General features: G+C 40.8%; 1 protein-coding gene across 4 annotated transcripts in view; it reads right to left on the minus strand.

Moving 5' to 3' along the window:
• The window catches only part of sbno2b (strawberry notch homolog 2b), an 80466-nt gene that overhangs the window by 38051 nt on the left and 16240 nt on the right, over positions 1-26175 (minus strand). For 2 of the 4 annotated variants that reach the window (XM_080431672.1, XM_080431670.1), the window contains exons 2-4: positions 24474-24704; positions 22663-22751; positions 13883-14009 (exon numbers count right to left, since the gene is read on the minus strand). In XM_080431672.1, the coding sequence (XP_080287798.1) occupies positions 13883-14009; positions 22663-22751; positions 24474-24581 (324 nt within the window). In that variant the 5' untranslated portion in view covers positions 24582-24704. Of the gene's footprint in view, positions 1-3014; positions 3415-13882; positions 14010-15552; positions 15923-22662; positions 22752-24473; positions 24705-26175 lie in introns of those variants that run through there. The other 2 variants (XM_080431671.1, XM_080431673.1) reach the window with 2 other exon arrangements.

Consider the following 26175-nt stretch of genomic DNA (forward strand, 5'->3'; position numbering starts at 1 on the left):
CTATTTTTTCAGCTATCTGAAAACAAGCTCCAGCAAACTCCTGACAAGCCAGAGAAGGAAAAAGGAAAATAAAGATCACATGATGATAGCAGGGTCCAATCAGCTTGTGGGAGGGCCCATCAATCTGAGTGTGTGATACGCTGGCAGGGTGTGCCCAAACAGTGTGGGACACCAAAGGAAGGAATTGAGACGCAGCAACCCAAAAACAAGGAAGGCGGTCTTGTGAATTGGATTACCGTAAACCAGTGATGTGAGTGGCACTTCTTTGTGTGTTAGGGGCGTATGTACTGTGTATACGCATGAACAAACTGGGGTCAGGCGTGTGTGTATGACTCCATGCTCTGTGCTGAGGGGAAGGGATGTGATGTGGCTGTTGACGCAAGCTGACGTTTCAGTTACAAAGAAATTACAACACCATCTTCTACACAATACTTGCAACATGTCGCTTTGATTAGGCAAATATGATATAAGAATTCTATAGAATAGCTTCTTCCGCCTCAGTTGGGTAACACATGCAAATACATGCCATTGAAACATATATTAATAATTATAAGATCTGATATTTTGCAAATGTTAAAATTGTATTCCATGTTAGGCTTAGCTTGAGTTACTTAAGAGGCCATGGCTAAATTACAAAGTGATGATAAGGTATAAAAGGCATTTTCTTATCAACTAAATGTAATAACGGTCTACAGCCTCATTACAGCCTTATTAAAAGCTAAACTTCAACAAAATATTTTCATAACAAAATAAATAAACAATAACTTTCACAACCACCAAGAGAAGACACCAACTTCCTTTTGTCCACCGATCACTGACATCTCTCTTTAGAGAAAAAGCAACTTAATTCCCCGGTTCCCCACTCATTGACAAAGGAGCAACTAATGAAGATAATACAGACAATGTTTGGACTCATTTATATATTTAGAGTACAAGTGGATAGTAGATTGGACAATTGGCATTTTATTTTAATATGCCGTTAAAAGTCTGTCTGGCAAACTTTCTACACTGTCCACAACACTCGTTCTCTGAAGGCTAGCTCCAAGGGCAGCTCATCACCTCAAATAACCTTCCTTTCTTTGTCTCGTCTGTGACGCACACACACATACAAGCACACATACAAACACACACACACACACACGCAAACACCTGTGGTCAGCATGCTGTGCCTGAGCTGCGAGACTCAGAATGGTGAGCTCAGTGCCAGTAAGTGGCTGCCTCTTAGAAGAGAGCCAAATGTGATCTCTGAACTTAAAAAACCCTGTCTTAAATTATCATATTGAAAATGTATTGAATATGGTTGCCAAGCTGGAGAGGGTGAACTTCTCCAAACAAACGTCTTCAAAAGAGCAGCACTTAGCCAACAATATTATTTTCATAGGAATATGGTGTTCCCATGAATAAGGAGAAATATATTACGACTTCATTTCAATATTCATCGAGTAGCTCCGAACAAGCTTGCTTTGTGGAAATCAAATTGACACCTGATAAATGTGTGTACAGTACCTGCATTAGATAAGTGCAGTGCTGTGTGCAACAACCAGTCTCTTTGCGATAACCTGGAAAACATTTTTCTCTGAGCACTTCTCCAGTCAGTTTGCAGCTTTAGCTACCGTCTGTAGATCAAGAGATCAATCTTATTAAATGAAACCTTATGAGCTATTGTTTTAATAACTGCACCCCTCCTGTGCTCGCGTATTCCCTCATTCTACCCATTGCTCATCAACGCATTCCCTCTCATAATTCATTCATTCACTCCGCCGTTGCTCATCCACTTCCAGTAAACCCCATGCCTGGCTCTCTGGAACTGAAAAGAGTCTCTGACATAGTGTATACCGTGGTATATGACATGTATGTGGCAACCAAATATGTACAACAAGAGCCCCCCGGCTCTAAACAATGGACTCATGGGGAGCACTTCAAATGAATGGCTCTTTTGCGGTGTGGAAAATCACATCAATGTTGTCATGGTGTGCTGCGTAATTTGGACGATGCATAGAGAAGAACACAGTGTGACACGTTTAGACCACTGACGATGCTGATTCCAGGAAAATGCGTGTGGCGAAGGAATAAATGACCATATCATGGTTGAAATGGAGAAACCGGCTTATCTATCTGTAACAGATAGGCCTATCAAATTCACTTGAAATTGACTTAGCAAGCCGTGTACCTTTGATGTCATCGGATTAATATAGATTCTGTTCCCATGCTGCTTTGTCTGGTCTTATGAATGGAATCAATTCAAAAAAACAAAGTAACAGACAATTTTCTGCTCATACCAGAGAATATCAACATCACGGCATAATGGCTGAATGCAAGAGACACAAAAGGGCTATTATGAAGGGCTAGCTATCAGGTTCTAGCACTTACTGGAAAACACCAGGCAGTGAGGCAGACAACTATCTGTCATATTTCCTGGGAATGTGAGGCTGGAAGGCACATTGGATGACAAAGTGATTAGCTTGATAGCTAGATAGGCTGGCTTACTGGCTAGCAGGCCAGCTGAGGAAAGGAACAGGGCTGTTCCGGACACCAATTCTTAAAATACCCCTTGAAAAAAAAATGTAATTGAAATGAGCAGCTTTATTCAAGGATTTTACACAATTAAAAGTTTGAATGAATCGTAATAATAAAAAAGGGACTAGTTCCAGCAAACTAGTTCAGGTCTTACAAGGCCATAAGCCAGGTGTGGTGGAAAGCAAGGCTGCGGTAGGGCATATGGAGGAAGATAGTGATGAAAATATAAGGAAGTATTTTCAAAATTCATTCAAGGAAGTAAAACAAAAAAATGCCACCATATGTGACTTCATTCTAGGGAAACTAATGTAGAGTTATACTGTGATAAAGATAACCCACCCATTTGAATGAGTGTTTTGTTCAAGTCACTGGCATGGCATCTCAAACGAATTACAGTTATATAAAAATAACAACAAGTCTTATTAAACAGTTACACTTTTTTTTTTCATCTTCACAAAGCTTAATATAGGAAAAGAGTTAAAAAACAGAGCCAGTACCTTGGGAAGTGGTCGTCCAAGCTGTGAATATAACTTAGTCCAAAACTGCATGAGAGACATGGGTCCAAACACTGTGGTGTGGTGGGGGCAAATACACACGCACACACACACACGTATTTCACCTTGAATCCCTCAAAGCGACAGTTCCTCCCATGTGTCGGTCAAAGTGTTATTATTCACCTGACAGCTGATGTGTATCCACCCAAACAGCCCTAGCAAAGCTCTTCTCTGGTCCAACACACATCTGCTTCTACCACAGGTAAGGTCTGAATAGACAACTCACACACTCTCGCCCTCCCTCTCTCTTTCACACACACAACCGGCACCCTAAAACACACTTCCTGCTATGCCAGGAGAGTCAGGTATTTGCATAGAAGATTTAGTCATATTGATTGTGGACTAGTTCCTCAGCGCTCAAAAAAGGTGCTTGGGAGAGTGAGTGAGAGCAGAGGAGGCGAGGGGAGGGGAGAAGAGAGGGGAGGGGAGAAGAGGGAGGGAGGAGGGGGAGGAGCTTTCAGGAAATGATGCTTTTGTTGGTAAGTGACTAGAGTTACTGGCAGTCAGGCCCCTTTTACTGTACATGGTGTAACTCAACCGCATTTATAGTGTAAACAGCAGTGCGCTCTGGACCTGGATGCTGCTCACACCCAGCCGCTTACCGCTCTGTTTAATGACGCTCTATTTAATGATCATTATATTTAGAGACTGACTGCATGTCTCACTTTAGCCCCTGCCTTTTGTCTTCGTGTCTGGTTGTCTGTAGTGTCAGTTTTCAAGGCTACCGATCTGGACATTATTACTTGCTTAACGGCTGTTGTAATGGTTCACGGTTCTTATTGATTGACTTGTGCTGAGCTAGCCATGTTAGCCCAAAAGTCGTCAAAGCTGATTAGAGGGATGGCTAACATGACAGCTAATCAGCTAATTGGGAGAGTGGAAATCAATAATGAGAATGTAGATACAGCAGTTGACACCAGTGCCTCCTGGCATGTGGCAACTGTATCAACATAAAAAATGTAAACTAACCCTATAAAAAGAAGGTATTTCCAGCCATTGGTTGCCTTTTATATCTGCACGTAATTGCATAAAAATGAACAACCTGTCATTCCTCCGAGTTGGAACTAACAACCCCCCCCCCCTCAACAACGGAAAGAAAAAAAAACATTCTGGGAATCTAATGGGGAAATGGTTACTTTCAATAAACCCAGGAGGCTATTCAGACACAGTGATGCAATCATGCAACACTAGCATTTCAGACAGAGATGGCAAAATGTTAATGGCAAAAGAGCCAGACATAAAGTCAGAAAATCGTGCAGTTTAATCACAGAGATCACGTGATTTATCAGATTTGGGGGGTGAAGAGGGGTCCATTTGCACAAACTGCTTCCAGGAATATATGATATCAACTCCAGGACGGTAAAGACACTGCAACGTCCATCTCTACTGGACTGATCTCTACTGGACTGAGGAGGAGAGACAGACGCAGAGACAGAGTGGCGCCTGTCCATGGTGTCATCATGGTATGAGTGGGAATCCTAGGCCAGTATGAGCGGAATTGTGCGTGTGTGTGTGTGTGTGTGTGTGTACACCAGGATGTATATAGCAAGCAAGAAGGCTGAATCTACAAAAGCCACACACACACACACACACAGATTACTGTTGCATCACAGTTGCGCATCACCAGTGTTGGGCAACAAGGAATTATTAGCAAAATAGCAAATAGGTAATATTAAACTTTCAGTATTATAGTTCCTGAATCCTATCAGAGAAACGTCATTACTTTGTTACTTCTGTAACCTATCACATCTTGATAAAAAAAAGAACCATATTATTCCCGTTTACAGAGCATTGTCCGATTGATGGGACTGTAAACAAGCAAAAATAATTAAGCTTGCAACTGCTGGCAGAAGCATAGGTTATCAAACAGTTTACTTTCCTTAGGCCTACACAGTAAAATCCTCAATGTTAGTTTAACTCAGAAGAGTCCATTTGGTTACATTTGTACACTCTCAAGAGTTCAATTAAAACTCAGGATTTTACAGTGCATGTGTTGTTCACTGGCATCTGGCCATGGTTTATTTAGTGATTTTATTAAACTAAATTAATTGTGTTTTGGACGTACTGAGCAACCAGTCTTAACCCTTTAAGACCAGAAGCCGATTATACAAAATGTCTTCTAAATCCTAAGTTTTTTGAAAAAACATATGTTTCTATATCAGTGGTTCTCAAACTTTTTCATGTCAAGGACCCCCAAAATGATATGCATTTGGCCGCGGAACCCCATCTAAAAATATTTTGTTCCAGGGACCCCCAGAAGCAAAGATCTGAGTTACAAATGTTCACTTTAAATAAATATATATATATATATATATATATATATATATATATATATATATATATATATATATATATATATATATATATATATATATATATATATATATATATATATATATATATATATATATATATATATATATATATATATTCAAAGATTTGCACACATTTTCTAAATTTTTCAAAAATAGCAGATCTACAAGCTCATAGCACCGCACTCGGTGCCACGCTATGAGCTTGTAGATCTGCTATTTTTGAATAGCCAAAGTGTAAAATAATGCTTTTAGCTCAAATAAAAAAATGACACGGATGCGTTCCAGGTCTTAATGGGTTAAGATCACCATCATGGAGACTGGGGTACGATTCCCTCACGGTGCCTCCGGCTTGGCCGTGTCAGCGGATGGGAAGCCAATCTCTGTCGCCGCAAAAGCGACTCCTACAAATTTGGCTGGTGACGTTTGCAGGAGGTGGAACTGGGAGGGATAGTGTGTTCCTCTGCACTCTCCCAATGACATTCCTCACTGTCAGGTGAATGGGAGGAAATGTGGCTGTCTACACCCTCCCCACACCAACAAGTAGGGTTTGGCAGTGAAAGAGACTATATATATATATATTGGGCAGAATAGGCAATGACTACAGCACATTGGAGTGAGATTTTATGGAAAAAGCAAAAAACAAACAAAACACTGCATGTGTAGTTTGACATTTTGCTATGGACTTAATATAATTATTTTATGTTATGAAATGTTAATATTGTATAACATTTAATGTATTATTTTGTTGTGAAAAGACAATGGTCTCTACGCATTGCTCTTAAATACTGACTGGCGTTAGGAGCGGTTAGCCATTATACTGATAAAAACAATTGTGTGATTTGTGTTATTTAGGCTAACTGTAGGCTACTGAAAATCTAGCCAAATCTAACTTATTTGGGTAAGCTGTAAATTATTTGACCAATCCAGTAATGGGGTGTGTGTGTGTGTGTGTGTGTGTGTGTGTGTGTGTGTGTGTGTGTGTGTGGGGGTGTGTGTGTGTGTGTGTGTGTGTGTGTGTGTGTGAGAGAGAGAGAACATTTGAATAAATTGCTGCCATTTGTCACAGAGGTTTTATACCAAGTGAATGCAAAACATTTAAATACTGCCGTTTCAAAAGCTTAGACCAAACTAACCTCCCCTATATGGATGTATGCACAACTTTTATAGTTTCGTAAGATACTCTCCTCTCTAAGTTGCAATATAACACAGCTTTGTTTACACTTTTATTTATTCCCATTTATATTTAATTGTACATACATTGTTTTGATAGTTTTGTTCCACTTTTGCTTTGGAACGTATTCTTGTTTTCTCATGCCAATAAAGCTCTTTTGAATTGAATTTAATTGAGAGACATGGGTTTGTAACAAGTAATAAAATGTGTTATAAAGAAGTAATACAACTTGCTACTTAAGTTTTCTGAAAAACTTCTGATTTTAATTTAAAAAAAAATCCAAAATAAATGTTGCTATAGCAACAGCTAATGATACAAAAAGGTGTTCCCGGATTGAAAGGTATAACAACGAATAGGTGTTCCCGGTCTAAATTAATTAAATTACTGCTCAGTGCTCCCAGAGATAAAGTAAATATTAAGAAATATTATTAATGTGGAGACGAGTAATGACTGAGTAGAGAGGAATATTTTACATTTTCTGAGTGACGAGTCCAACACACACACACACACACACACACGAGGTCTACGGTTACCTTTTGAAATGTGGGTCTTTGGCACCATACAAACTAACAATATAATCTAAATGTGAGTTTGAAAAAGGTACAAAGACTCACAAGATAATCTAAATGGATTAACTTAAGCTAAATCAGAGGGGTCCTCATTCCCAAAGGAAAAATGGTACTCATAAGAATCCTTTGCAATAACTTTTTCCTTCCTTGAATAAATGTAGGCCATCTAAATGAACCACTACTTCAAACAAGGAAATGGCCTAAAAGAAAGTACAGACCGTTCACATTGCGAAACAGACCACCGTATCAAGATTGGCTTGCCACTACATGAGCAAGGAGGATAATAAAACAGGACAACAAGCTTTCATTTATTTTAGATGAAGTGGATTATTGAATCAGGCCACCTCTCACTGTTGCTACCTGAATGGAATGACCTCAATGGAACACACTGAGACAATAGACCTGGCTCAATCTCCTAACTTACCCCATTATGCCTGGTGTCCCTATTTTGGGCTCGTCATTGGAGGCCAATAGCAGGCCATACGCTTAATTTATATAATCGTACGCCGTGAAAACAGCCAATCTACAACCTCACAATGCATCGCAATCACACAATGCATCGCAATAGCTAAAACTACAAACTCACAATACATAGCAATCACGTAGATCGGTTCTTTTCATCATACAACTTTGTCAGGCTTAAGTGGATAAGCTAAAAGAAATATAGTGCACTGCTGACTGTAAATAGAGCCAGCACGCTACAGCACATGGATTGGGTGTGAGCGGAGAGAGAAAGGCGCATGTGAAGTACAGTGGTTGGTGTGTGTGTGTGTGTGTGCGCTCGTGCGCCGTCTGAGTGTGTACACGTGTATTTGCGTGCACAGTCCTGTTGTTCACTCTGTGCGGTTAGCCAGAGTGGTTAGTGAATGAGCTCTCTGGGTGTTTTCTCTTCCAGTAAGTCATGTTTTCACTATGACGATCTGAATCAGGTTTCAGGGCACAGACACTTCAGACCCACAAGTGACCCAACTCAAACATGGACAGGTGTGCATGTGCGTAAGTGAGTTTGAGTGTGAGCAGGTGCAAGCATGCAACATCATGTGGATGCACATGTTTTAATGTGGAGATGCCAACACTGAAAGAAACAACAGGCTATATATCCCATATATTTCACATTCACACCGACTGGTCCTGGTTACAAAGTTGAATAATTCTAATACAAAAGAGACAAAGTTTGTCTTATCAGAGTTCTGAAGCTGAACATCTTGACCATACAGTGCAGTGTTATGTGTTCCTGGACAATCCAAGGGTATCTCGATAAGTAGCCTTGTCAAGCCATGTGGGCCATAGGTCTAGAGAGTCTATCTCCCGTTTCTGTAGCGTGAGACGGCTTGATGAACAAGTAGGTCAAGTACATCCCCAGGCCATGATGCACAAGTACGGCCCCTGGACATGAGGCTAGTATGTCACAGAGACAACCCCTGATGCTGAGTGCCAAGCAGGGAGGATTTTTACCAGGTTGCAAAACCTGGTCTACATCTACACTTGCTAGTCGTGACTTTTGCGTGACTTTTCCCTCATTGGCTGGTCCTTTAGCCAATGAGGGGCTCAATGTCCTCTCAGAATGGGATCTAAAGACGACCCACAATACTGTGTTCGGCCACTGTATGTATCTCTATGGTAAATGGCGCTGTTGCAAAAGTGTGGTCGTCGCCACCAAACAAACTATTAAAAAAAAATTAAGTGTGGTCGTCGCCACCAAACAAACTTTTGACTTGACTCCTCATACACACACACCGCCTCCAACAGCAACCCAGAAAAAACAAGACAACGCACACAAGCCCTTACTGAGGCACAAAAACTGATTTAGCTCCGTTCATAAACTATTTACTGCCATTTTGGCTGTTTTTGTTAGTCCACGAGCGAAAGGGTACAGGACCACGGGTCCATTTGGTTCCGTGCGGGGACGCTGGAGAGAGTAGTCATATCTTGTTTTAATAGTCTTTTGTATGACTCGGCCGGGGATTGAACCCAAACCTCCAAATCTCAGGGCGGACACTCTTAGCACAAGGCCACTGAGCTGGTTAAGGGTATCCCGATGTGCATATTGCACAACATTACTGAACTCTCATGGAGGGATGCCATGCATATCAAAGGATTTTAAAGTCCTCACTGAAACAGGGAAATTGATCAAGTAAACAACACAAACCCATGTCATCAGTTCTACCTATTCAAATACTACAGGACTGAAGTCCTGAGCTAAGCGTGCTCTACTGACAGTAGTTTAAAAAAAAGGAAAGACTGGTGCAGACTCTCAGCAAACAGTCCGAACTCACAAATTATTTGTTTGTGTTTTTTAATTTACCGCAGCAGCAGTCTAACAAACGGACGTGTTTCGGCTATTCAGGCCTTCAGCAGTGTGTGTCAATCAGATTACAATATGCAATATTATAACAATGCAATACCTCAAATGCAGTACAAAAAATTGAATCTAAACATTAAGTAGGGTAATACAAAGAATAAAAAGATTAGGGATTCTCACATTACAAACCAGCCAAGTATACTGTAAAAAGCGATTCAGCATGAATTCTTCTGTTCATTAAGTCCTGTGGAAATTCAGTCTTCAACGTGTGGATTCAATAAGCTTCTCTCTGCAAGAGTAAACGGTCTCTTTCACCTCTGATTCAAGCTTATTGACTGAATTTCCAAAAGGACTTAATGAAGAATTAATGCGAATTAATTGCTCTTTATAAAGTATAATTGACGGTACTTTCGTGGGTTTTAATTTGAGAATTCTTTGTGTATTACCCTACTTAATGTTTATATTCTGTTTTGTATTGTTGTTGAGGTATTTATGCATTGTTATTATATTTGACATATTGTGATTGACATAATTCATTACTGCAAAAAGCTATATAGGTCACTTCCACTGATGAAGGCCTGAGTAACGGAAACGCGTCTGTTTGTCAGACTGCTGCTGCGGTTTTAAAAAAAAGGAAAAAACTAAAACAAATATATGTTGTGAGTGCGGACTGATTCTTAAGATCAATTCTACCTAGTCACACAGACAGATGCCACTGTGTCCTTTGTGCTGTTATGACACAGAGAGGCCAAGGAAAAGTTGCCCACTAGTTTATTCATCTGCCGGCTAAAGTGGCTGATACACGACAAGCTGCTTTCCTTATGCTGCCTCCAATCCAACAACTAGTACATGTTTAGAATACAAGCCCAATAAAATCTCTGGCTACTTGGCGAAGTGGCCGGCTGATTAGATAACCACAACCAGATTCAATCAAAATTCATCAACTTAGATACTTTATTGATCCCATAGGAAATCCCAGCAAAAACTAAATGATGAAATGGAGTGAGGGGGGGTCAGCATAGCTAGAGGGGGAAGGAATAGAAGCTGAGAGTGTAGAAGATTAGTCATGATGACCCTGTGACTTACATTTTCTCTGCATGCCTGGCATGGTCTGGAGTGAGACCACCAAGAACAGCTGAGAAAGCAAAACACACACACACACACACACGAGGAGGAAACGGAATACAATCGGGCAGGCAGGCAGACACACAGACACATTTTCTCGTTCACTGACACACACACACACACACACACACACACAGGCATGCACGCACACAAGTAGACTTCATAACATTCCACATCTCCAATGCCAGGAAGCCTGCTTTTAATACCCCCACCACTGATGAAAGAGCTAATTTAGACTAAACCACATGAAAAGGACAACTGGCAAGACATGCCAGTCTAAATATGTAAAATGACAAATTGACGCATCATGTAACACAAAGTCCTGACTTACTTGCAAAGAAGAAGAGCTGCGCAGGCATGTATAAAACTTGAATAAGAAGAAATGGAAAACTAGGGAAACCCCACATGAATCACTTAAGCCACAGCAAGACTACAACACACATGAGATGGGAATGACACATCATTGCCCTTGCATGACAACCTCTTACTTGTGTATTTGTTCTTAATACTTCCATCATCTTTAAAGCCTAAATAGCAGACCTAAAAGCTTGTGAGCTTGTAGTATTTTTGAGGCGCGACACCATCGTGCAACGGAGCATAAATTAGGCTTAAGTCTGATCACACACACGGCAAAAAAGCAAACGCCTGGGTACCGAGGCTTCACACACAGCAACCTCTGACAGTGCATGCCCACAGTCAAGCTCAAACACGGCCCGGCAGTAAACGATCACCATTATCACTATCAGCAAACACTAGAGACATTCACTTGGAGACTGGCCTCGGCTCCAATCCAAAATCACTTCACGCTTCAGGACTTCACTTCTTGACCTGCCGGGTAAACTTAAGAGCAGCACAGAGGTTCACAGGAGGCTAACACCATTTATACTTACTTGACCCCAACACATTCACACTTGTGCAAGATCATCTCTGTGGTTGTTCTCGTCTTTTAAGTCCAATCCAGAATATATGACCAACTAAAATATTCTTGATTCTAAAATACAAGAATATACAATCAATATGATATGAAAATTATATAGAGAAAGCTGATAAGACCTGCTACATTTTGGGTAAGTTCGCATAGTTCCAGGGGAGGGTTTGACAATGACTAGTAATAATAAACTATTAAAAGACCACTTAATGACAGAAAGTTACAAAGTGCTTTAAATAAAACTGAGGAAGAATCCAATCAAAGATAGGACCACAATGGAAACAAGTCGTCCCCAGGACTTTTTTGTGTTATCCTTTTAGCCTAATGTCTGACTGTACCTTGTGCCGTTTACATTTCTGACTAATAAAGTACTCAATCAATCAAAAGAACAGAACAAAAACATGACCTGCTATTGGCCCCAATGCTAAAGTGCAGTGTGAAATAAAAAACATTGAGAATCAACAATAAAATGCATGGAAAGGCCCTTGGACAAAAGTAAGCAATAACAAGAGAATAAAGAAAACCAAAGGACAATCCCTGCCCTTACACTCTCACTTGGGCAAGGAAAAAATCCCAAGAAATAACCCTTGATTGGAGAAAAAGAGGAAGCAGTTCACAAAAGAGGGGACCCCCTTCCAGGGCGGGCAAGCATGTAGACACAGAGAGACCAGGCACAGGTGAGGGTTACGTTCCCAATAACCTTTTTTTTGTTTACAGGCACAGCACCATAAGTCACAACCTCAAAGACTGGGCCCTGCCTACAGTATATTGCAAAATCAGTAGTCACCCCCTCTACCAGGTTAGACAGGCTAAACATGAGAGGAATATTAACAGGCTGCTTAGTAACCCATGACTGCTCTTCTTTTACACTCTTCTATCTGAGTGTGTGCATGTGTTAATGTGGTTCTACAACAAGAGGCGATGCCCAGACACTCAACGTCTCATCCCAAAATAAGCTGCAGATGAGAAATTCACTGGTCTGTGACATTAGGATTAGCTCATTTTCATATGAAGCTCATTATATGGAATTGGCTGGGTCGACACAAAAGTGCAGAGAAATGGAAAATGCAAATGACAAGGGGATGACTGTCTTTATAGCAAGGATGGTCGGCTAAATAAAAACTGAAGGGGGAAACATTTTTTTAATCCTTTTTATTTCAACAAATGTCCTCCATCTAGAAATGTACGTCTGCTCTTAATTCGGCGTCCATATTTAAAACCACAAGCCTTTAACACAAAAGACGGAAGGAAATGAAAAATTACACCCTACAGAATTCCCATCTCCTTAAAACATGTTAACAATAAAACTTTGCTTGAATAGCAATGTTCCATAATGAGATTGCTTCCTGTATCCAATCATTATGCAAGGGAGGAGGAATGTAGGATTACAAAGAGAGGCTCTGGTTTTCTACTAAACGGAATGATCAGCAAAGATGCAGCAGAAGATGAGGACAGCTAAATTACAGTGTCTTATTAATGACACGCCTCAGCAGAAACAGGGCCGGCACAGGAGCTCCTGTCTTTTGTCTAGCCAACACTGGGGCTTTAAGCCATTAAGACCGGGAACGCAACTGTGTCATTTTAGATTTCTATGGCAAGTTTTTATTTAAATCATGAAAAATGTGTGCAAATGTTTGAATATATATATTTTTTTTAAAGCGAACCTTTGTAACTCAAACCGGGGGGGGGTCTGAATATTTTTTTTAGACGGGGGTCCGCAGCCAAATACATATTATTTTGGGTGGTCCTTGGCGTGAAAAAGTTTGCGTACCTCTGGTGTGTGTGTGTATGTATATATATATATACACACACACACACACACACACACACACACACACACACACACACACACACACACACACACACACACACACACACACACACACACACACACACACACACACACACACACACACACACACACACACACACACACACACACACATACATACATACATACATATATATATATATATATACATACATACACATGTTTTTTTATTTTTATCGTTAGGATGTAGAAGACATTTGTAGATGCGTTCCCGAATTGAATGTGTTAATCATGGTCAGTGAGGGGTGCTGAAAACATACAGAGGACAGGATGAAAGGAAAAAGTAGGAGGGACGGTAACTCCCTTAGATAAGTGGGGAGGGGGAGCACAGATGTAAAGAGACAAGCCAGAAGGAAGCAAATGCAAACAGCGTGAAAGTGCATGGTGTGGGGGTGGGTGTACAGTACTGTATCTCACATCTGTGAGATGAAGGCTGTTTTCACACTCAAGTCTATCGCTTTCATTCCAGTGAACTCTGACATGATTGGAATTCTTTGTGCATGTGTGCACACACACACACTACCCCCAAGTGCTACGCTGAGGCAAACAAAAAAAAACACTGGCTTTTACCTGGGGGAAGTCTCCATTCCTTGCGAGGTTGAGGCCGGAGAAGTCCACATCGGGGAACCCCGAGTACATGTCCATGTGCACATCCGGAGTGGTGGTGGTGCTGCTGCTGCTGTTCAAGTGGTATTGCCTGGGGAAAGGGCAGAGACACACAGCTAATAAAACACTCCTGCTGGAAGGAGGAGGAAGGGAAGGGCAGTGTTTCAGCCCACACAGCATGATAGCCATGTTCGCCTTGCCTTCCCTTCACTTTAGGGCAGTGGTACTCAACCAGTGGTCCGGGGACCACCAGTGGTCCTTGAGGGGGTTCCAGGTGGTCCCCAGCTAAATGGACCCTTCTGGATCTTTAACTCTTTGAGAGTGTAAAAATGTTATGCTCTTCCACTGTTTGTCTCTCCGTTTTCTGATTGTATATTTCTAGGACTGCGGATGAAAACTAGCATCTCTGCTAAATCCGGCGTATTTACGTCCATTAATATGCATTGTCCTGGCCAAATAAACAAATAAAGTAAAGTAAAGAGTTACATTATTGTTAAACATCTACATTACTTAATAAAATAATTGTTATTTTGATCAACGTTTGCCCGTTATCTCTCCTATGGTACCAACATCAAATACAGCATGAAATTGTGGACAAAATCGTATCCAACGATAACAAAATATCCTACGTGTCATGTAAATCATTTATTACATAAAACATTATCAAGGAATTTGATTCACGGAATCTCAGACGTTTGTAAATACATGATCAGAGATTCATTCAGAATATGAACGTCTAACATTGGGTAATGAGCAGCAAATACTAAAAGTCCACAGCCCAGTCCAAGGGAGAACGTAAGACCATTAACTATTTTGGTTTAATCTGTTCTCTGATCACAGTGCAAATCTAAACAAAGGGTTACACACCAGTCATGTCAGTAGTAGTATATGCTCCTAACAATGTATTAATGCTACCCCTAAAATAAAAAAACAAATGTTTTGAATTGTCCCTCAACATGCACACCGTAAGAATGCCCTGCCGGAACAAATGCAAAAGTGTAAACATCTTACTACTGTTGACTGATCCTTTTTTTGCCCCTCAGCTGTGCACCACATGGATGATAAAAACAACCCTGAAGCCCCAGCCTCTGTTGCAGCCGAGTGCTGAATGAGAACCAAAGTAGAAACCCACCCTTCTCTAGTACTCTAGCCAAGAACATCAGCTAATTGATCGACTAATTGATCATTAATACACTAATCAAATGCAAGCAAATCAGTTTAGTGATATATCATGTCAGTGAAGTCAAGTCAGTGAACATTTAAAATATGCGCAATTTTCAAATTCATCAAATGTGAATGTTTGTCTTTGTTTCAGATTAAAAATGAAAATGTTTGTTTTTGTCTAATGGGTAAACATATTAAGCAATTTCAAATTTTCTGTATGGGTTCATTTCAATGTGAAGATCATTTGCCGTAATTTGTATACCTTATTACCTTATTTTCCTATCATTTTATGGTCTACATTAATGGGAAAAAAAAGTACTCAGATTATTCGATTACTAAAATAATCATTAGTTGCAGTCCTACAAATCAAGGGGTTAAAACCAGGCACAGGTACAGCGAGAGTGAAAGAGCGAGAGAGAAAGAACCCACACAGTAAAGAGGGATAAAAGTAAACAGGGGGTCGCTCCTACCCTTCATGTGATTCCAAGATCCAAGTAGGCCACATTGCGTCAATATCAGCCATACTCCCTTGGTCCACTGCCGTTGTTAGATACAAATCCACAGACATTGGCCTCACATATTCAAGCCACATGCTCTATATGGACACACATAGCAGCTGTAGCGAGTCTTCCTTCACTCTAATAATGCCTAGGCTCAAAGTGAGTGATTCACACTCCCATATCCTCACCTCAGCGACACTTGCTTCTTTCACTATCTCTTCCAGGAATCCAATTTCCAGATTCCTTCCAAATGCTCAAATTCCCAACAGAACAAACAACGAACTAGCATTTCCAAAGAACCTCGGACATTTTCACTTTCATTTTGAGTCAAATAACCTGCCGTGCCACGGTGCCACCATAAACTCATATACTCTGGTAGTCAAAATGAAAGCAAAAAGAAACTATGCCATGGTGATGTAGGACAGCATACCAGCAACACCCCCCCCCCCCTCCTCCTCCTCTTGAATCCTGTGTGATCAAGGCTCAGAAGGATTGAGCTTGGCTGTCATAGGATTTGGCTCAGAGTCCACAAGCACAGGCCAGAGATCAGGGGGAGGATGTTACTTAAGTTCAAGATAACCAATAGGGTGAGGGGGGCACCCAGGACTTATACCACCTCTGATGGTATAAGACTGCGTGGAGATAAACATATTATTTTGTGATATAAATGGTGTGTGTGTGTGTGTGTGTGTGTGTGTGTGTGTGTGTGTGTGTGTGTGTGTGTGTGTGTGTGTGTGTGTGTGTGTGTGTGTGTGTGTGTGTGTGTGTGTGTGTGTGTGTGTGTGTGGTCAGATGGGGGTGGGGTGGTCCTCTCGGCAAAAACGGTACTTTCGGACATTCAAGATTACTGGGCAGCAAGATTACTGTAAATGCTCATATAAATCACTTTGTCATTCATTAATTCCCACAAAAAAGGAACAAAGTGCGTCCCTTATCAGTTTAAAAAGATAGATTCAAAAAGATAGATTATTTTCATTTCTAAATGTGGGATGATTCCGTATTTTAAAGGGATGGTTGACAACCCTAATTATTGACTGACCTTAACATTCTTTTTTACATTCCTAGACTTGAGGCTTTCCAGAACTTTGCAAAACCTGTAAAAGATGTCATGAAATGGCTTTATTGCTAACCTTTTTGCTAAGTTTAGCTCAGAAACGGGGGTGTGTTTTTCTGTAACCAATCACATTGTCAGCCAACGGGCCCCATACCCCGATCTCTGGACTCTACACACACTGCACTGAGCAGCTGATCAGAGCACACAGCGCAGCTGAGGCAAGCAGAGAGATAGGGGGAGCAATTTTGTGCCACTTTTATGTAGTGCATTGCTTATTTCTCACCTCCAATGTTTTCAGATACATATTTTAAAGTACCGTTTGAGTTTAAAACGAGTAACGCACCGCCTGGCCGTCATCTTGAGTTTGATAAAGAAGGTAGCAGCCCAATAGTGTCTCCCTAATAAAAATCAGGTGCGAGAGGAGGAACGTGAGCTAAGGGAATCAAACAGGTGAATGGAATGAAGATTCATTTATATACATAAGTGTCCATCTATGTCAGCAGCACATTTACAGGAAGTCATTAAGATTAGACTTTTAGGGACCTTTGATAAAAAAAACACCCAAAAGATTATTAAAATAAATAATTGGCATCTGATGATAGATATGTCCTCATTATGACCGCGGGTATGCTCTAAAAGGTGTGAAAAACGTATTTCTCATTCACGTCTTTAAAATGAGGGAGAGTGCATGATAGCGTTTAAACACAAGTGACAAAAAATCGAATGGCCATTCGCCTCACACTAAGCCAGGAGCAAATGAAAGGTGTAGCCGTTTCATGAATTCTTAAGCCAAACCCACTGTGAAAAGGAGGGCCACTGACTTATTCCACTGATGAGAATAAACATTGCACTGGTTATGTATTCATACAATATGTTGAATCTTCATACAATATGTTGGATCTTCACGCATGCTTTTGCCAGAAAGGTAAGGTTGTTGTGGCCAAATCATTTTCATCGGAAATCCCCATCATATCCCTATAACCATTGTTGATATGACAGTGATTATTACAGTAGCAGACTTGGCAGGCAGGCATCTACAGAATTCCAACAACACAAAGCTGGTTAGGGCTCCCAGCCACATCACAATTTGAATGACGGACCGTTTGTACTGCCATCTCAGACGACTCTGCCTATAGCCTGTACACAGATCCTCATTCCAACTGTGGTTGAAATGTTAAAAAAAAAATCTTTATCTGACTGTTGGTAAGTATTATTTCTGACAGGTAGTATTATGTCTGACAGGGGTTTTCAAGTGTAGGATACCCAATCTGACAAGAATAAGTAGGGATTGACTACCAATGGGCTCTTGGCTGTGAATAACCAATTACTGGTTTGTTTTACAATTATAAAACCAAATAGTAATGCTGGGGGGGAGACTACATCTTTGACAAATTGACAAAAAGCTCCAGACAGATTACATTTTAATTTGCTAAATTAATAATTTCAGTGCTTTTTGTCACTACTTTGTCAATTAGGGACTCGCCATTGTCAAACGTGTTGTGAAGACTGAGTACACCTGTTGTACATGACACAGTGGGAGTCATGTGTTCCACAATGTTGTCCTAGACAAAGATTGAATGCCTGCTTTTGTGACCTAACCAGTCGGACTGGTGTGTGTGAATCTCTAGATTTATTAAATTGGACATTAACTACACCCAGGTGTTATGTGCCGGCAACCACACCCAGTATTTATTGTTGTGATGTTGTCTTGCACACTAGTATTAACAATAAGGTTTCTTGAATCATAGTGTTCAACTGTGTACACAAACAAGTAATTACTACCCATTAGGACTGATTAAACGAAAAGTATAAGTACGTAAAATAATATTAAAATATAATGTATCATTTTGATTCGTACAATAATGTGTTACTCTAGCAGTGCTACGTGCTTGTTCTGCATTTCAAAGCAACTGTCGTCAGTTCTCAAGACAGGATTTAACAAATGAATTAGTTCTACAAGGGCTTGGTTCTAATATGAGACACACTCTACTTTTTATACAACATGTGCTGACATGCACCAAAAGTAGTGACGGACCGTTGAACCACCCCACTTGATCCAGGGGCCAAGATATTAAAGTTTGATTGATTGAATAGTGTATTGACGAAGTATAGCAGTACAACAGGTTAAAAAGACACCAGATGGATGATATACAAAAAAGCCAAATGATTGTTTTCATTCAGCTGTGTTAGGGTGCCCCTTGTGGAATTTTCAAATTTTTTAATAGAACGACTTTATGTGTCTTGGCGGGCAAGTGGACTATTTAATAGAACGACTTTATGCGTCCATGGCGGGTAATGTGTTAAGGCCAGTCCACAACAATGCAACTCCTTGCAACCATTATCCCCAATGGCAGTTGCAAGGAGTTGCTTTGGTGTGGACTGGCCTTATAACTGTATTGTTGCAAGGGAGTGTGATCTGGCCTTTAGCCTTAATGTCTTACTGTCCCACGTGCTGTTTACATTAATACATTTCTGTCTAATAAAGTAAGTATTCAATCAATCAAAACACTCAAAGAACTGGACAAAACATAATACAAAATACAAATGTCAAAATATACCGTTATAAGCAATTCATGATAACATGGAACATGGTTGACGGGGCAGGTATACAACGCATGGAGGATGCCACTCACAGTCACAATGGGACATGGCAAATGTTGTCTCACTGAAAGAGCGAGACGTTTTCAGTCCTGGGGCAGGCCAGCTGGGGAAGGAATTTAGCTCCAACTTGAATTTAGGTGGAGTCATGATTTTAAGTCAGCTTTAAACTTTAATAGGGACTTTAGAACTTTCAGGGCTATTGGCAGAGCCTTCCACTGTGTTGTGGCTGCGTAGAATGCATTCTTACTCTTGATTGACTTGAACTTGGGGGGGGGGGGGGGGGGGGGACAAGGTCAGAGGCACTCCCTCTGGTGGAGTACCCATGAGCATCCCCTACTCTGGAAAAGTAGTTCGGCTCCTTGGGAACTGCTCCTTTGAGTATCAAGTAAACTTTATCCTGATAGATTTATCCAACATATGTACCGTATCAAATATCCATTCTGTCTGGCTGCTACAAAATCTCTCATGTTAATGTCACACTCCACCAAAATATGTCTTTTGCTGTTTTCAGCTTATCCACCAAAATCTGTTTTTTAGACCAGCACTCACTAAAAATTTGTGTGACGTATAACGTATTACACGCAACTCAAGTGAGGCGGAACGTCCCTAACACAGGGTCGGCCTGGGGCGGTAACCTGGCCTGGCGGAGACCAGCGCTCTAGGGGTGTGCCGATACACTAATTTCAAGATACGATACACGATATTGGGCTCACGATATCGATACGATATATGGCACTTATTTATTATGAAAATATATGGGGGGAAAAAAAGCTTATGAAAATATATGGGGGGGGAAACAAATGCAAACACTTCCTTCTGTTTTTGCATTATTATTATTGCATAATGCAAAAAAAACGCCAAAACGATACATATCGTCGCGGGACACCCTAATGCGCTCCACGCACTTTTCTAATTCTCACTCACACCACTTTGATAAAGCCCAGCATTTGGACCCACTTCTGCTAAATTAACCTCATCTGTGTCTCAGTGACATCTAGGCCTACATCAATATTCACACCAAAGACTGCCTGGTGTGTGGAAGTGAGTCTATTGGTCAGTCTCTGTGTGTAAAACGTATGCTGGACACGGGCCCATTCACATTTCCTCCTCACTGGTGGTGTGATTCCATCACTCTCTGCCTGTTCAGACAGGTCACGTGAGTAGCAGCATCTGTGGGCTCCCTCTAATTCAATTAATTACTTCTCTACTGTACGGAGAGCATAGCTCAGCCACAATTAACGGTAGCTGGCTGTGTACTCTCACCATGGAAAAGATAAGACCAAAGTACAGTCCCGTGAAAAAGCACCTGACCGAATGTCAGAAACAACCAGAAGACCAAATGAAAAAGAGGTTTCTCATCTACGTAGCGGGATCAATAGCTGCCTTGTCTTTCAGGGCTGCACTGCCTTACTCAAAAGTACCTTTATTTATTTAAAGAGAGGGTTGAGTTATATGTTGAATTCACGTCTTTTTCATGCTACAGTACGTAGGTATAGCAGTGGTTTTCAAACTTTTTGTGACACGAAAAGGGAATGTCAAAATCTAAATGCACCCCTGACTGTATTCATATCCGTGTAAAATAGCCTCTATAACACCCGTTATCACTTATCACTCAATTTTCTTTTATCATTAATTATAATGAATTAAACATTACTCTTCTATTTACTAATGGCATTGCCAAAGAATGTTTTTAAGGCATAGAATTTGCCTCTGTATCGTGAAATGAGTGAACTAATTCATAACTTTTTGTATAGTTGTATATGTATATTGCAATAATGTGTGGTTGTCACAAAATCCCATGGCACAAGCCTCACGGCACACCGTTTCGGAACCACTGTCATGGCTACATAGTACATACTGTACTACAAAACTACCACAGATCTGAACCAGCGAGTAAGAAAAAATATATAGTTTCAGATCAGCTGTCAAACCATACACACGAGTAGGAGTAAGAAAACCACACCTTTTGTTGATCAAGGGTCTTGAAAAATAAGTCTGGATACCAGTGAATTCCACTACGACTAAAACTGAAAACCACAGAGCCAGTTTCCACGTCATCTGTTGCATGATTTCACTCTGCTATCAAGGAAACCACACACGCAACACGAAAGGACCGAACACCTCTAGTGGAACAAACAACTTTTACTGATGGTTTTGTCCTATGCATGGGTGGGTGGATTTCATCGAACTTAAATAAAAGGAGAGTGCGTACTTAGGGAAAAACCTAAATTGTGAAATCAGTTATACTTACATGCATGTACGTACGTATACAAAAAACAAATCCCTAACTCCCACCCACACATACAGTACGCACAAAGATATTGGCCAAACACAATGATACGCAGAGAAACGCACCGTGTGGGAGAGAGAGGCTTTAAAAGAGCAAGGTGAACCTCTCTCATTTCACAGGGAGGCTATGGAACAGAGGCGGGTTGCCAGATGTTCAGATAAACCCCCCCCCACATTAAGGTTGACGCCAGGCCGCCCACAACAGGAAATGAAGTAGATCTAATAAAGGAAGTGAAGGCCACCCTCAGATTTTAAACTCAGGAGGCTAGCACTGGTTTGATGCCACAAGCTGAACGCTAAGAACAAACGGCACAAGACAATCTGGTTACTATTACAGTCTGTCACCACTAGCGTTGGTTGATGATTTAGTGTCAACTTTGATGCATTACCAGCAAACAGCCTGCCTTCATTAGGTTATGCTAGCTGTGAACAGCCCAACATTCTAGGTGCAAAATCATACCGTTGAATGAATAAAATTTATTTGTGTTAAGATCATTTTAACATTACTCGTCAAAGAACGTTGGTGTGTTTACAGACCATGGTTTAGAGAATCAGTGTTTTCAGACAGAAGTTGGGCCACTTAGCAATATCAATATGGGCATCGGAGTGTGCATCAATAACCATAGGACTAAACAATATTTCCAGTGGTCACTGCAATAAAGCTAAGCTTCATGACAGGGTCTCTGTTAAGAAAGAGTATGGATTTGCACCTGTATTGACTGACCAAAATGTATAATTGCACGACACAAGACTTGGAAAAAGGGAAAGCAAAATGGCAGGTAATATCTTGGTTTAGCTACATTCTTAATGTCTTGCTACAATGTTGAGGAACCAAAACCAAAGGGTTTTACAGTACTCGTATAAAAGATGTTGAATCTAGGAAAGAGGGATGTAAAAATAAACTGCATTTTACCTAATGTTCTTATCCAGAACAACTCACAATGAACAAGGAGATCGTTTTGGGGTCTGAGATATACGGAAACTGATAGTCACACACTAACTTGTTATAGGGATCAAACATGTGACCAAACAGTATGCATCAGGCCAATAGGACACACAAATGTTGAACCATAATTCATTTATATTTATGATGTAGTTTAAAATCAATGTGTGGATTTCACTGGATATGAACTTACTGGTTTCCAGATTGCATAGGGCAGTGTACGCTGTATCCAGCCTGCTGAGAGAAGGATCCCCAGGAATCAGACGAGGTGTATATGGAACTCTGGAACACAGGAGAAAACCAAAACGTTTGAGTGTGAACGTAATGAGTGCTTTATAACCAACCCATGATATGATGTCAAATAAATAAAAACAATATGGTTCCCAGTGCTCATTCCTTTAGAAAACCTACAAAGAACTACCGGTATGTCGGTGGAATTTGCCTTTCATCAAATAATATGCGTTATTATTCCATTTATTGCAGATGGATGTCCCCAGATAGACTACACCAGTGCTTTTTACCACCAGCACAGTGATAAGACAAAGCACAATTCTTACATTGTGTTGAACACAAAACAATATCAGATATTTGTGCTAAACAGCTGTGCACATTGTGTCTGAGCGATGATGCAGCTGCATAACCAATAACCATCACCTGAGAGAGTTATCAGGGTGAGAAATCACTTCCCTTACGCATACGTGATTCATCTCGAGAACAGTGTTGCCCGCAAAGACGTCAAAAGTCAACCCTCAGATGTCAAACGCGGCATGCATGAGGGCCTTTGCGTTCCAGGTTTTAGTCGGGTCGAAGGGTCATTAAACATTGTGACAGTCATGAGACGGCAGGCCAGAAGCACCTGATCAGATCAACCTCACCGTCCACACAGCAGATTGTGGTACACACTGCATCAACCTATAGCTGGTGAGACATGGTGAGACAGCCCTTCCCATTTCATGGGAAGGGCTGTCTTCAACTAAAGAAATTCTTAGTAGACTAATAGTCATAGGAATTTGTTGACTAATTGATTTAATCAATAAACCTGTAAAATTGTGTTTGCATCATACAATCATGTAGAAACCAGTCATTTCAGGTTGGTGAGGTTGAGAACTAAACAGTAATAGTGATTTCTCAACTGTTACTGGTTCGAAACTTAACAATTGTTACTGGTTCGAAATGTAACTTTATCTTGTTTTTGGATTCTTCATTCACTGTGAAAGAATGCGACACACAAAACATTCTCCATGAATTCAAGGCTTCACAGGTTGAGTAATTGATAGAAAGAAAGTCATTTTGGGGTTGAAGCATTCCTTTAATCCACTATCAAAGGACAGCCCCTATTTGAGGGGCTGCCAAGCTGCTGTCATGTTTCATCATTCAACCAGTCTTGGAATACTTCCGTTTCCAAACTGATGAGTCTGAAACAAAATCACATGGCAAGATCTTGCCAAGCCAAAGTAAACATTGCAATTTGCAACACATTTGATTCACACATACCCAAAAGGTAACCTGGATGAATAACAGCTATTCAAAGGACTATGTTTGGCTCTAGTCAAAGGATGGGATGTGAAATATATAAATTTAGAAACGGCCGTGGTTGCCATGCTTTCTCTTTGTAACAAAAGCTAAATGATTTTTGAATGCCAAAACCATTTTCTATGAACTGCGTTTAATGATGCAGGGGTAGTCCTGGGCCGCAGCGTGGCGGTCCAGGCACCCTAGGCTGCAATGCCAGCCTGACAGCGTGTCGCGGGTTCGACTCCCGATCCAGACGGCCTTTGCTGCGTGTCACCCCCCCATCTCTCTCCCCATTTCCTGTCAGCCTACTATAATCTATCAATAAAAAGGCAAAAAGCCCAAAACATATCTTAAAATAAAATAAAATGATGCAGGGGTATGGTAGGACAGATGGTAGCGGACTATCCTATAATGTTGTGTTCCATACATGGGGGGAAAAGGGCCTGAGCATGTTAATCAAATGGAAAAGATTGAATCAGCCAAACATACCTCCATGTTGGAGGTGTCCACTGGGAACAGGCTGCTCTCCAGCTGAGGGCCCTCTGGATGCAGGTAGTTCTCCCCGTCCATGGCCAGCGCTGAGGGGAGGGTGGGCATCAGACCACAGCTTCGCACATGACCACCAGCTGACTGAGGCTACACACCTTCCGACCACCACACACACGCACGCTGGCTGTGTCTGAGTGAGTACTCCTAACAATGGCAAATGCCCTCCATGACCTGAAAGAGGGGGACAGAGAAGTATAGACAAACAAGATTGGATGAGTTGGGGGACAGACAGACGTCAAAGTTCCATGCACGTTTTCCAACAAAGAAACATGAATCGCTTTTGCAAAGTGAAATCTTGCGAGGCGGTATACAAACATGGCAGAAAGATAAAGACTTCAAAAACATTTATCTGGAATCAGTAAGTGAAACTGTGTGGGAGACATCAGAGAGTGCTATATCTCACTTCCTATATTGTAGATTCAATCAAGGTATATTTTAATTGATCAGTATCAACTATATTAATTCCAAACAAATTCCGATGCTTTGTATAGTTTCCGTGTGCTATAAAAGTGACATTAAAGGGGTCAAGCCCGCCGTCAGGGGAGAACGAAGGGTACAGATGCCCGCCCAAGGCCCTGGGAGGGTCATGCAGGTCCAGTAAAAACAAAAAGTGATCAAATTAAACTTCTTGGATCTGTACCAAAATCTCACATTGCACTGTGTATTGCTCAAACTTATGAAATCTTACCAGCAGTCAACTATTGTCTCAAGACCGTCTGAATGGACTGGCTGAAATTACAATTGAGCACAAACTCTCGCCGATTGGATTACTCCCAAGACAACTGAAGAGTTCGCTACAGCCAAATCAAGAATGATCCACTTCTGTGGGGCTGAGTAACACATTACTCGATTATGGATGGGACAGGCTTGCTGTGTGTGTGTGTGTGTGTGTGTGTGCACTGCTACTACAAGAGCCAAATATTAAATAATATGAAAATATGGCATTTGTTTAACCATTAACCAACCGGCTATGCTCTGAAAAGATGTTACAGCTTGCAGTGATCATTGTTTTTATTTTGGAATGTGTAGTTTAATTTGTCAAATTACCACACTGTTAATTAAGGCAGGTCTTTATAATCAAAAGGGATACATAAAAGTATTTCCAATGATGAAAACTAGTTTGGAGTTTCTACCACGACTTCTAACCAGGGCACAGCATACACCTATGAGCCGCATTCTAGAGCCTGTAACCTGCTTATTTGCTATGTGTGTGGTCAGCAAAATTGTTAGTAGTGCTCCAACTATCGATTATTTTCTTAGGTCTCAATAACTTTTGTGATTAATCAAATCGAGAACTGTGTTTTTTTCATAATAAAAAAAAAAAGATACATCAACAAATTAAGATTTTTTATAATTGACTAGCCCTATTCAATACTTCGGTGTACAACAGTGTCGAAACTAGACGATCTACAAGCTCACCACGCGTCGCAATGATCTGCTATCTTTTATTAAAATAGATTTGCTCATACATTAGTACTTGACTGACAACCTCAATTAGCTGGATGTCACTTAACATCACTGAAGATTCTGCATCCATCAGAGACCTAATTACGTTACTCACAGCAGGGGGGGGGCTGTCACACAGAATGAGATGTCAGGAATATTCCCAAACCTAAATAAAGGAAGCCTGCGTAGATACTTG

Source organism: Gymnoscopelus braueri, assembly GCF_963280865.1.
Source record: "Gymnoscopelus braueri genome assembly, chromosome: 6".
Classification (NCBI taxonomy): Eukaryota; Metazoa; Chordata; class Actinopteri; order Myctophiformes; family Myctophidae; genus Gymnoscopelus; species Gymnoscopelus braueri.